Source organism: Panicum virgatum, chromosome 2K (genome assembly GCF_016808335.1).
Source record: "Panicum virgatum strain AP13 chromosome 2K, P.virgatum_v5, whole genome shotgun sequence".
NCBI lineage: Eukaryota > Viridiplantae > Streptophyta > Magnoliopsida > Poales > Poaceae > Panicum > Panicum virgatum.
The window spans coordinates 1,892,899-1,904,559 of NC_053137.1; the positions used below are offsets into that span (position 1 = coordinate 1,892,899).

Here is an 11,661-nt window from a genome sequence, read left to right on the forward strand (position 1 = left end):
CTATTAAGTTTTCAGAAATTGTCTCCTTCCTTTGCTTTGTTCTTCTTTGTTGAAGCTAATGAATATTATAAGTGTGTGTATGTATATATATGTATATGTATATGTATATATATATGTATATATATGTTTATATATGTATATATATATGTATATATGGATCCTAAATGTCCTGGACGACTAGTGGACGACTAGGGTCGACCAGACCTGACTAATCGACCCTAGTCGACGACTAATCACGATTAGTCGTCTGGTCCACCCATTGTTCGATCAAACGATTAGGCGATTTAAAAACATTGACGCTGCACAAATGCAAGCATAGAATCCTAGAAGATGAGCAGATAGAACAAGAGGTGAGAAATTCAGCCTTTCCCAAACGGATAGCACATGCTACCAAGTCATTTATCTCCTTTGCTTTTGGCCACAATAACCAGTTGAGGAGATCAATTATTCGAAGATTTGAGTGGTATGCAGATTGTGCTAGTGACTTCCTGAGATTCATAGAGCTTGGTTGCACACCATACTGTCATATGCCCTTCAACCCTTTCATCGAGAACCTTTTTGCAGGCAAGAAGATGCAATACAAAATCGATCAGGGAAATGAGTGCACTTTTTTTGTACTGTGGTTACCCTTCAGTACTGCAGAGCATGGAATAGAGGTTACCCTATTTTTCATCCAAAAAGATGGTAATGCACCAGAGAACAATTTTTACTTCAGTGTCACGCTACAACTTTCAGAAAGTACAGACATAATTGGGATTGCGATTAAGTGCTTGCAGTTATTTACACCTCTTTTCAAGTTGAAATTATTAGGAATAAAATTATGCAACTGCCTACACAAGACTTCTCTTGGGCGCCATTTGTTGATTCACGCCAGAAAGAACATTGGGAAAATCTTCACGGTTGTTGTTCTCAATGGTATCGTCCAAACCCATCATGTTGCAAGAAGATTGACCAGCATGAAGTTTGCCGTAGTAGCAATGCAGACACATCAGATATTTCCCTAGAACCAGTTATTCAAGTGCATTTGCAGTGCCAAGTCTCACTGGATGAAGGTGGAATTTGTCTGCAAGATTCACAATATGTGATTGCTGGACTCCTCTTTATGCCGCATGGCTCTTCAGAGGACCAGCCGCTTGCAGATAAAAGTTTTGCTATAGTGGTGAATCACAGCTATGAGCAACATTGTGTGCATACCGACATCACCTTGGTGCAGCTGGAAGAGTTCATCCTGACAAAGGCAGTAGAGTACTTCCTCCAGAACGCAGATGCATTAGTCTATCAGATAGTTTGAAAGTCTAAACAGGGCACTGCATACATTCTGGTTGTGAAGTCAAGCACGAAGATGCAAAGCACTCAGAGAATGATTCAGGGAGGAAAGATCGTGCAACGACAGGATCAGGAGCTGCAGAACAGGCCATATGTGATTCCTCACTTCCTGAACTTATGGGTTGCACATGCGCCCATCCGGCTGCAAAGCTCGATCATGAACTGGATTCAGAAAGATGACAAAAATCAGTTTGCAATTTCACCACTACGCCTGACATTCTAGATCATTTAGCATGGATCAATAATGGAAACAGGATTCAGAAGAAGGATGTAGTATGTAATATAGTTAAAAATAGAGGGAGTATGTTCTACCATAGGAATCTATGAAAGTGTGATACCGTGCGCTGCTCTTTTTTAGGTTCGAAATGTATGTTCCATATGGTGTTATTTGCTTCTTACAAGTTAGATAATCACATGCTTGGAATTACATGACTTACTACATCAACTCATTTGTAAGTGTAGACTATTTACTTAGTGTATGAATATTTAGCATATTATTATGTACCACGATCAAATAAAGTTGATGAGAAATTATAAATCTTGTGGTATTGCATTTGAAGTCATGTAAGTCCCTTTCTTATTGGGATGGTGTTTGGTTGGGCATAACAGGCCTGCCTCTGCTAGAAGAAAAACACGTTTGTTGATGCAGAAAAGTGCAAAACCAGATCAGAGTCCATGCAGTGTAACCAAATTGCAGCCAGTTTCCTTTGGCTAAAACCATAGGCATCAATAAGTTGCTTCAAAATCACAAGTAACAGGTTCTGATTTATATTGTTCATCTGGTGGAGACGATAACTTTCTGAGTTCCTTAACACTTCTATGTAGGCCAGCTAAAGATGTATTGTCATGTTTTTTTTATGGCAATTTCTGAGTTTCTTGCCCTGTACCCTTCTAAATTAATTGGTGAAAGGTTTCCGGGTTGACTTGTTTCATGTTGTACTCCACTTGTACCCAATTAGCATAGCAGCCTCCATTTGATTGTTGCACAGCTTAAATGTGACTCTTCAACTTGCCACCACTTAATGCACGTTAGCCAATTATATTCAAACACATAAAAGATGCGAAAACTCTCATTGTTGATTGAAGTCAGATGTCCTTCCTTGAATCAACATTTTCCTCATGTATAGACCAAACCTCCAGACCCCATGCTGTCAGACCTCTGTTAGTGAATTTTCTGCCTCTGTTTGCTTCCTATAAATCTTGGACCACACTATGCTCTTCTTAAATTCATATCTTACCTTACAGTTCAAAGGTAGATAGCTACATACGCAGGATAGCTGATCGCCGCTTCCCTGCGATTCTATCAAAGGTAAATTCTTACAGCCAGTAAGCTGTATCTATGCTTGTGATCCAAATTTCCATATATCTAGTCTCTCATGTATACTGATATGCTGTTATATATTTCATCAGCTGTGCAGGAAAGGGATGCTATATATGCTTGAATCCTAATGGCAGATATGCTCAGTTCTGCTGTTGTGCATGAAGTAGTTAGCCAAATCCTATCTGATCTCATTAGTAGGCGTGAGGGGAAAGAAAAAGTCAAGGTCAATGAAAACTTGGAGAGGCTAGAGATGGCGCACATTAAGTTGGAGGCTGCTCTTGAGACATCTGAAAAGTGGCAGATCACTGGCGCATCCTTGTTGCGTTGGCGTAAAAAGCTGAAGCGTGCTGCTCAAGAGTGTGACGACACACTGCACAAATGCAAGAATCGAATCATAGAAGAAGAACAGATAGAACAGGAGGTGAGGAATTTAGCCTTTCCCAAACGGATAGCACATGCAACCAGGTCATTTATCTCCTCTGCCTTTGGCCATGATAACCAGCAGTTAAGCAGCGTTGTTCAAAGATTTGAGTGGTATGCAGATGGAGCCAGCGACTTCTTGAGATTCATAGAGCTTGGTTGCACACCATACTGCCACATGCCCTTCAACCCATTTATCAAAAACTTTTTTTCAGGCAAGAAGCTGCAGCACAAAATCGATCAGGGAAATGAGAGCACTTTTTTTGTACTATGGTTACCCTTCATTACTGCAGAGCATGGAATAGAGGTTTCCCTAGTCTTCATCCAGAAAGATGGTAATGCACCTGAGAATAATTTTTACTTCAGCATCATGCTACAACTTTCAGAGAGGACCGACATACTTGGTATCGCAATTAAGTGCTTGCAGTTGTTTACACCTCTTTTCAAGTCTAAAGTTGAAATTATTAGGAATAAAATTATGCAACTGCCTACACAAGACTTCTCATGGGTGCCGTTTGTTGATTCACGCCAGAAAGAACATTGGGACAATCTAGCTGGTTGCGTTTCTCAATGGCTTCGCCCAAACCCATCATGTTGCAAGCAGATTGACCACCATGAAATTCACAATAGTAGCAATATCACAACAGACAAGTCAGATATTTCTCTAGAACCAGTTATTGAAGCACATTTGGAGTGTCAAGTCTCACTGGATGGAGGCGAGATTTGTCTTCAGGATTCTCAATACCTGATAGCTGGCCTCCTCTTTATGCCCCATGGCTCTTTAGAGGACCTGCTGCCTGCGGATAAAAGCTCTGCCATAGCAGTGAATCACAGTGAGGAGCAACACTGCATGCATACAGACATCACCTTGGCACAGCTGGAAGAGATCACGCTGCCAAAGGCAGTAGAGTACTTCCGTCAGAACACAGACACATTAGTCTACCAGATGCTTTGGAAGTCCAGACAGGGCACTGCGTACATTCATGTTGTGAAGGGAAGCACGAAGACGCAGAGCAAACGGCGAATGATTCGGGGAGGAAAGATTGTGCAACGGCAGGAGCAGGAGCAAGAGAACCGTTCATGTGTGGTGCCTCACTTCCTCAACTTATGGGTTGCACATGCACCCATCCAGCTGCAGGGCTCCATCATGAACTGGATTCAGAAAGAGGTCAAAAATAAGTTGGCGTTTTCACCACTACGCCTGCAGTTCTAGTCTAGATTATTAAAGTCGGACCGATAATGGAGACGAGGTTTAAAGAAAAAAATGGAATTTCTGGGGAATAGATTAAATGTTAGGACTTGTTCTTAACGGAGGACATGCATCTCTGTCAAAACATCCTATAAGCAAACATATTGTCAGAGCAATAATATTGATAACTTTGGATATGAGCGCTTGGAGACTAGCTATCAATGTGCCTGAACCTTGAACTTATTTCTTTCGGGTTTCATCTCTAGCCTACCCCAACTTGTTTGGGAAAAAAGTCTATGTTGTTGTTGTAATAATATTGATAACTTCTCCATAAAGGTTATTGAGTTACATATATGCTACTTTATGTATCTATGTAAGTCAGAGCAGTACGCTGCCTTTTTGTGTTCAAATGTCCTTTTCAAATGGTTTTATTTTTGTAGTCTTACCATTTTGTAATCATGTGCTGGGAATTGCATGGTTTACTACATATATAAATGCATTTGTAAGCATAGACCATTTGCTTTGTATGTGAACACTGAATATTTTGCTATGTGCCACGAGCAAATAAAGTTGAAGAGAGATTATGAGATCTTATCCGACTGTGTTTCACTTAATATACGTCCCTTTCCAACTGGATAACAGCAGCATCTCATTTTCCTGTGTTATATTAAGTAAAAAAAATCATAGTACTGTGGTTCCTCACATTTGATTCCACTCCAGTCTCCACAAGTCATTGTTATCATAGTACTACTATTGACTTTTGTGCTTATTTTTTTGCGCTCTCAAAAGTCTTGTCTCACGATCTTCTTCTTCGTTATTTTCTGATCTTATCATGGCAGTACGATCTGCCCTACAAAGTACAAGGATAGATGCCCACTATTTCCATGCAATTCAATCAACTTTCTTATCAAACCACCAGGTTTAGGTTTCTGTACTCTTACCTATTTCACTGGTATGCAAGTGCAGTAGTGGTGCTCCAAATGCTTGAATCCTAATAGCAGGGACAGTTATTATTAGCTGACTTAGCTAATAATAGACCTACTGTTGTTCAGGCGAGAATCGTCAAACTAAATCCTACTGTCATTTTTTTTCATAATGCAGTGCCTTTAATCTGTATTAAAGAAAGATAATCCTACCTAATTCAATGGGATCTGTCTCTCAGTAGACACTGATGTTGATTTTTTTTTTGCAAAAAACACTGATGTTGACTTGATTGGCCACAATAGACCCGTGTTTTTTTCTTTCCCCTAAGAAAGAAAGAGCAGGTTTGAGCCGATGAAGCTTCTGTATGTGGTCTGTGGCCTCCGAAACCGCAGCCGCCGCCTTCCATGTTCCATCCCGGGGGCCAAAACCAGAGACGCACATGTCCCCCTGCTTCCCAATTCCCACCGGCCACCGCTCCCTGCCTGCCCCGGCGCGGCACGCGTCTCCTGCGCGCTCTGACCGCCGCGCCGCCGTCATGTGCAGTTGGCCCAGTTCAGCCCAAATAGGCCAGCCTGAAACCCCGTTGGCGGCAACCTACCAAGATATCCCTGAGAATTCGCGCTCCGTCCCCCCAAAATTTCCCCATTCCCTTCCCTTCCCTTCCCCACTCACCGCGCCGAGGGGAACCCTCCGCCGACGCCGCCGCCGCCGCCGCTCTGCACGCCGCCCATGGCCTCCGCGTCGGAGAACGCGGGAGCGCCGCTAGAGGAGCCCCAGGCCCCGCCGCCGCCGAACCCAAACCCTAGCGGGGAGGCGGCCGGCGAGGGGGCGGAGGAGGAGCCCAAAACCCTAGAGCGGGCGCAGGAGCTGTTCGACCGGGGCTCCAAGGCCATCGAGGACGAGGACTTCGTCGACGCCGTCGACTGCCTCAGCCGCGCGCTCGAGATCAGGTTAGGGTTCCCCCTCCCACCCCCGCTCCTCTTTGGACCTAGTTGCCTGAAGCGACCCCGCGCGTTGGTGGAATTTTGGACGAATTGATGGTTGGTACGGTGCGTTTCCCTCGGGATCTGCTGGATTTTGCACGAGCGCTTGTGTGATTTGGGGATTTGGGTCGCTAGGGTTTAAGGGGTTCTGCAGGAAATTGGGTAGCAGGAGTTTTTTTTTTCGTGTTACTGTTGAGCGAGGTGGAGGGACATGTTGTCGTTGTCATGGATTAGTGCATTTGGCTATCGACCTGTTAACCCTGTAGTTCTTTTTAATATTTTGTCATGAGCCTGTGTTGGTTGGTTGGTTCCAATGCTTAAATTGCTTTTACAATCAATTAAAGCGGTGCTGTCTGTGAGAATATGTAAATGTTACCAAAGTCAATCAACATTGAACAACCTTAGGACCTTGTATCTTAACATTGTTGATTTTATATTTGTAGCTCAGTTTTTTTTATTGTATTGTTCTGGCTTGTTTTACACTTGACTCTTGTGGCCTGGTGTAAGTTTTGTTAAGAACCTTTGTAATGGTGAACTGACAAATTTCTGCCTTTGTGTCCAACTAGGACTTCACATTATGGAGAGCTGGCTCCAGAGTGTGCCAGCACATATTTCAAATATGGATGTGCGCTGCTATACAAAGCACAGGAGGAGACCGATCCTTTGGGCAATGTTCCCAAGAATGCACCAAATGAAGAATCAGCGAAGAGTACAACTGCTAAAGATGATAGTGTAAGCTCAAAAACCTCTGTTGGCAATGCGGAGGGTGCCACATCTTCAGAGATAGTTGATGCTGAAGAAGGTATACTCTTACCTCAAATAGTAATGTCCCTGAAACACATTACTGTTCTGTGTATGCTGATAATTTATAGCAGAGCACTAAGTATTTTCTCTTCTCTTCATCGGTTTACACCTGCTAATATTCTGTGAAATACATTACTAATCAGTAACTTGCTCCTGTGTGTTTGCAATGTAATAGTTAAGTGGTAAGCATTGCATAGGATTCCATTTCATCAGAGTAGCTTGTTTTCCTGAAACTAACTTGTCTCTATCGATAATAAATGAGTTAAGAGATGCAGAAAATACTTTAAATGCCCATGTATAAGGTTGTCTATGTGGTGATTATGTTTTGAACTGGGTGAGATTAGAAATATATTTCTTATAGATTTGTGTATTTAATGGTGTGCTTATGTTGTCTACTTGAATAATAATGCTAGAATAAACAGATTAGTATCCCTTGTGCACTAGGTCACTTGATTCTCATGCAACTAGATGTCAGATCAGTATGCTTGCATAGGCCAACTTCTACTAAGATCTGATTTTCCTTTTCTTGTTTGGTGTTAATGTGTTATGCATTATAAATTTGCTTTTTTCCCCTGATGTCTTTGCTTCTTTTAACACAGTCCAATACTAACAGTACCCAGGTTGAACTAATAATAAGTAAATTGATTGTTGTGTTCCGTGTGTTTTTCTTCTGGCTGTGGTAAATATTGATATAGTCCTTTATTAGGTCAAAGCTCAAATGGCAAAGATCATGGGGATGGGAATGGTGAAATTGAAAAGGATGATGAGGAGGAGGAGGATGAGAAGATGGGAGATGAAGAAGATTCCGATTTGGATCTTGCATGGAAAATGTTGGACATTGCAAGGGCCATAGTTGAGAAGAGCCCAGAAAACACTATGGAGAAAGTAAAAATTTATTCTGCTCTTGGTGAAGTCGCATTGGAAAGAGGTAGTCACAGTTACCTTATATTATGCTCCTGCATTTGATTGGTGTGTGCTGTGAATAATCATGGCCCTCTTGTAATTTCAGAGGACATAGACAACTCACTCAGTGACTACATGAAAGCTTTAGCCATGTTGGAGCAATTGGTTGAGCCTGATCATCGTCGAACTGTAGAACTGTATCCTCTATGATAGTTATACAATCTTGTGTGCCATACGATTATATAAACCCGATTTACAACCCGTCTATTGGTCCATCCATCTCTTTGGTTTTATAAGTACATTGTAGCCTAAAGATGTGCCTTTTTTAAAAGTCTATTATATACTAGTTCATTTTATTTAGGTTCATCAAAAAATGCACGTTTAGCTTTATTTACTTGGGCGCACTTTTTTGTGTAGATTATATGATTACATCCCAATGTCCTGTATAGTTTGTTGTTCTTCCTTTGTTGATTGCCTTAATTCAGTCCTAGAAACTTCCGCATATGTTTGGTTTATGAGCTGGCATCCAAGATTGGAGATGCAATCCCATATTGTGCAAAAGCGATTTCACTATGCAAGTCACGCATACATAGACTGAAAGATTCCAAGGATGCTTCTTTGGCTGGTAAAGATGGTGAATCTGCTGCTGAAGGAGGCTCAGAAAAATCTGCTCCTGAAGCTGAGATAGAGCAGCTTAGTGGCATATTGACTGAACTTGAGAAGAAGGTAAAACAATGTTAGTTCATTTTGTTTAGTTTATGACCCTCGTAATGTTACCAGGGATGAAGATGATTTGTCTTGCTTCTAACGAACAATGACATCTCTGAATTGTTGTGTGTTCAGCTTGAAGACCTGGAGCAAGCCATGTCGACCCCAAGTGCTATAGATGAGTTCTTGAAGACGATAGCATCCAGAGCAGGTGCTGCGCAGAAAGGTGCTGATGGCATCCCAAGGGCTGCATCTTTTACTTCTTCGCAGATGGCCACTTCGAGCAATGGCTTTGACTCCTCAGTCATGTCTACGGCAGCGACAACCGGAAGCACCGGGAGCACTGTAACTGACCTCGGGGTTGTAGGCAGAGGCGTCAAACGAGCTAGCATCAAGCCGATCACATCTGAACCTGTTCCGAAGAAACCTGCTGTGGATTCAGCATCTGCGAAAGGTGATAGCAGCAACAGCTCAGAGGCTCTTCCTACAACACAGAATGGTGATGAATCCATATCGAAGTAGAGTGCAATTTCAGTAGCCCTATCTGTCATGTTAACTCGCTGGAACCTGTTAGCGGCCTATGTCTGTGGTTCGGTCTCACTTAATGTGGTCTGCCATTAGTTGTTTTAGCTTAAGCTATTTAAATGTTTGAGAAGGGGACTGTACGAGCCAAGAACTCATCCTGAGCTTTGTAACTTGTATAAGGTTGAATTGCTGAGAAGTTTATTGCGGAGCATGTGTGGGTGTGGTGAGAATGTGAGATGAATCCTACAGTTCACTAGCCCTACAGTACCTCTTATGTTTACTTGCTGGAGGTTTCACTTAAATGTGGCCTGCTGCTGGCCGTTTTAGCGAACTTATTTAAAATCTGAGCCTCTCCGTCCTGAGCTTAGTACGTTGTAGGGTTAAATTGCTGAGAAAGTTTGGCGAATTGTCTGATGTTCGCTCATATATGTGTGGTGAGATGTGTGCTTTCTCAGGTGTATTATCGTTATTTACCCATTTCGGGCTCGGTACCCTCCAATTATGTTTTACTGCGAGGTAGTAGGCCAGCAGTCCCTGCACTTGCGGATCTGCTGTTGACCAAGGCTATTTCTGTGTTTTGTATAATTTCTTATCATGATGGGCATTCAGAATTTGCGATGCTGAGCTCTGATAACCATGACACGAGAGCTCATGGGGCTGTCAACTATCCCGCTCTGATGGCAGACAATGCCGTCCAATCTCTTCTAGAGGGAGATAGTGGCTACAACTTCAAACTAAGCATTGATTTCACAGGACAGATTAGTAACTAATAGGCATACTAATTGGCTATGACGATAATTTATCTTTTCCACACCGAAACATCGCTGCATCAGGCGGAATCCGGATGACATGTACAGTAGGCATTTCCCTTGACTCCTTGGCCCCACCTCGCAGATTCATCTCAAGTACCTATTTTCTTAAACGTTTTGGGTTCCAAACATAATTGCATTTTTAGGACTGCAATCATTGACCCTTGGTGATTTTGGCACTCCGATAACGTGGGACCATCTGTGTACGAAACCGCGAGTTGCAGTTGTAGTAGGTTCATGGAAGGAAACATACCAATCCCATAGAGTAAGTTACGTGTTCTTCCATATTCTACCTCGGGCTGCCGGCTCCCTTCGCCGCCGTGTAACCTGGCCGGCCGGGATGGACTCGCTGCCAGGCGACGTGGTCGCGGACGTCCCGCCGCGCGGCCTCGCCGCGTGCCGGTGCGTCTGCAAGGCGTGGCGCGCCGCGCCGCCGTCGACGCCACCCGCCTCCTGCGCGCCGACCTTTTTTTTTTTTGGCGTGCAACTTCGGACCAGTTGATGGAACATTCACCCATGGCATTTATGTACGAACTAATGCACTTCGGACCAGTTAATGGAACATTCACCCATGCCTCCATGGAATCAAATTACTGCACAAGGCTAATCCCAGTGGAAAGTTTCATGTTGATGTTTCAAGACTCATAGAGTGTTGGTATGTGTGTAGAAAGAGTTTCATCTAGATAAAACTGGTTTCTTCTATTTATTCTTAAATTGTATGCCATGTCATCACATAATCCTATATGGTATGCTAAGTAATGTGCATGAAGCTTCTATGAAACTTCCACTAGGGATGACCTGAGGAGTTCGGACTTAATGCACTTTTGCTTGGCCTATACTGTTGGATAGATTTTTCTTATCAAGACACACAGTATATACTAACTGTAGAAAATATTTTGGATTCAGTTTCCAAGAGTCTAACAAACAGACAACTTAAAGGAGCACATTTTATCTTTCCTTTTGTATAGAACTTTCCACATTATCTTTCAAAGATCCCCATTTTAATGTTAAAAGAAATTAAACTTTCAGCACGATGTTCTTATGCAACACTAAAGAACAAACAATAAAAGTTATCATTTGAAAGCTGCTAAAAGAAACATTACATGATTCAAGTCAGATTGTTTCAGTCAAGAAAAAGTTATCATCTGAAAGATGCTAAAAGAAACATTACATGATTCAGGTCAGATTGTTTCAGTTCTTCCTGCTATTAACGATGAGCTTGGCATCAACAACAATGTTGTCCTTTCCAAGCACTGCATTTTTTAGGTCCTCTGATTGGCTTATGGGTCTGAGTGCCTCTTTATTAGCTACAGTGGCAGATCTAGGATGACTATGAGTCTGAGCGTACCTTTCATTACAGTGGCAGATCTAAATGGGGGCTAGGGGGTTCAAGCCCCCCCTAACTCCCCAAGATCAACCGGAGCTGGGTAGAAAGCAGCACACTTCCTAAGGAAGCTAAGCTGAGATACCATTTCTGGGTAAAAGAAACGCCTACTTCTTGTAGTCAACGAAAGACTCCACGCTATGTAGCAAAAAAAAAATCAACTGTAGTCGTATTTTTTAGTGTCGGTGTCCCGACCTGGGGGCCTGGATCCCAACTAGTAAATGCTGCGTGTTTCCTCGTCCCAGATGATGATGCAAGAGGCAATCACAGTAACGCACGGTTTATCCTGGTTCCGGCCGCGGGGCCGTACGTCCAGCAAAGGGGGTGTGCGAGGGCACTGTATCATCTTGCACCCGGAGTGCTTG

General features: G+C 42.8%; 2 protein-coding genes across 3 annotated transcripts; both read left to right on the forward strand.

Moving 5' to 3' along the window:
• The first annotated feature begins 184 nt into the window (after positions 1–184).
• On the forward strand, positions 185–4,772 carry LOC120660676. Of its 2 annotated transcripts, XM_039939301.1 has the most exons (3): positions 185–2,635; positions 2,737–3,068; positions 3,283–4,772. In XM_039939301.1, exons 2-3 carry the CDS (start codon positions 3,026–3,028, stop codon positions 4,278–4,280), a joined length of 1,041 nt encoding a protein of 346 aa, XP_039795235.1. In that variant the 5' UTR covers positions 185–2,635; positions 2,737–3,025; the 3' UTR covers positions 4,281–4,772. The 2 variants fall into 2 exon arrangements, with proteins under 2 accessions (XP_039795235.1, XP_039795229.1); XM_039939295.1 differs by having other exon boundaries at positions 186–2,635; positions 2,737–4,772.
• Positions 4,773–5,691: 919 nt separating this feature from the next.
• On the forward strand, positions 5,692–9,365 carry LOC120660690 (protein HGV2-like). Its single transcript, XM_039939311.1, has 6 exons — positions 5,692–6,130; positions 6,730–6,965; positions 7,674–7,895; positions 7,977–8,067; positions 8,362–8,596; positions 8,714–9,365. The coding sequence occupies exons 1-6, from the start codon at positions 5,910–5,912 to the stop codon at positions 9,098–9,100; spliced, it is 1,392 nt and encodes a 463-aa protein (XP_039795245.1). The 5' UTR covers positions 5,692–5,909; the 3' UTR covers positions 9,101–9,365.
• The last annotated feature ends 2,296 nt before the right edge of the window (positions 9,366–11,661 follow it).

What these genes read in the sequence shown, in the direction of transcription:
- LOC120660676 (XM_039939295.1), top strand. Translation starts at nt 2,775, where the DNA reads ATGGCAGATATGCTCAGTTCTGCTGTTGTGCATGAAGTAGTTAGCCAA.
- LOC120660690 (XM_039939311.1), top strand. Translation starts at nt 5,910, where the DNA reads ATGGCCTCCGCGTCGGAGAACGCGGGAGCGCCGCTAGAGGAGCCCCAG. An exon ending in CATCGTCGAACTGTAGAACT is followed by an intron (nt 8,068 to 8,361) that starts GTATCCTCTATG and finishes ATTCAGTCCTAG; the next exon opens with AAACTTCCGCATATGTTTGG. An exon ending in TGACTGAACTTGAGAAGAAG is followed by an intron (nt 8,597 to 8,713) that starts GTAAAACAATGT and finishes TTGTGTGTTCAG; the next exon opens with CTTGAAGACCTGGAGCAAGC.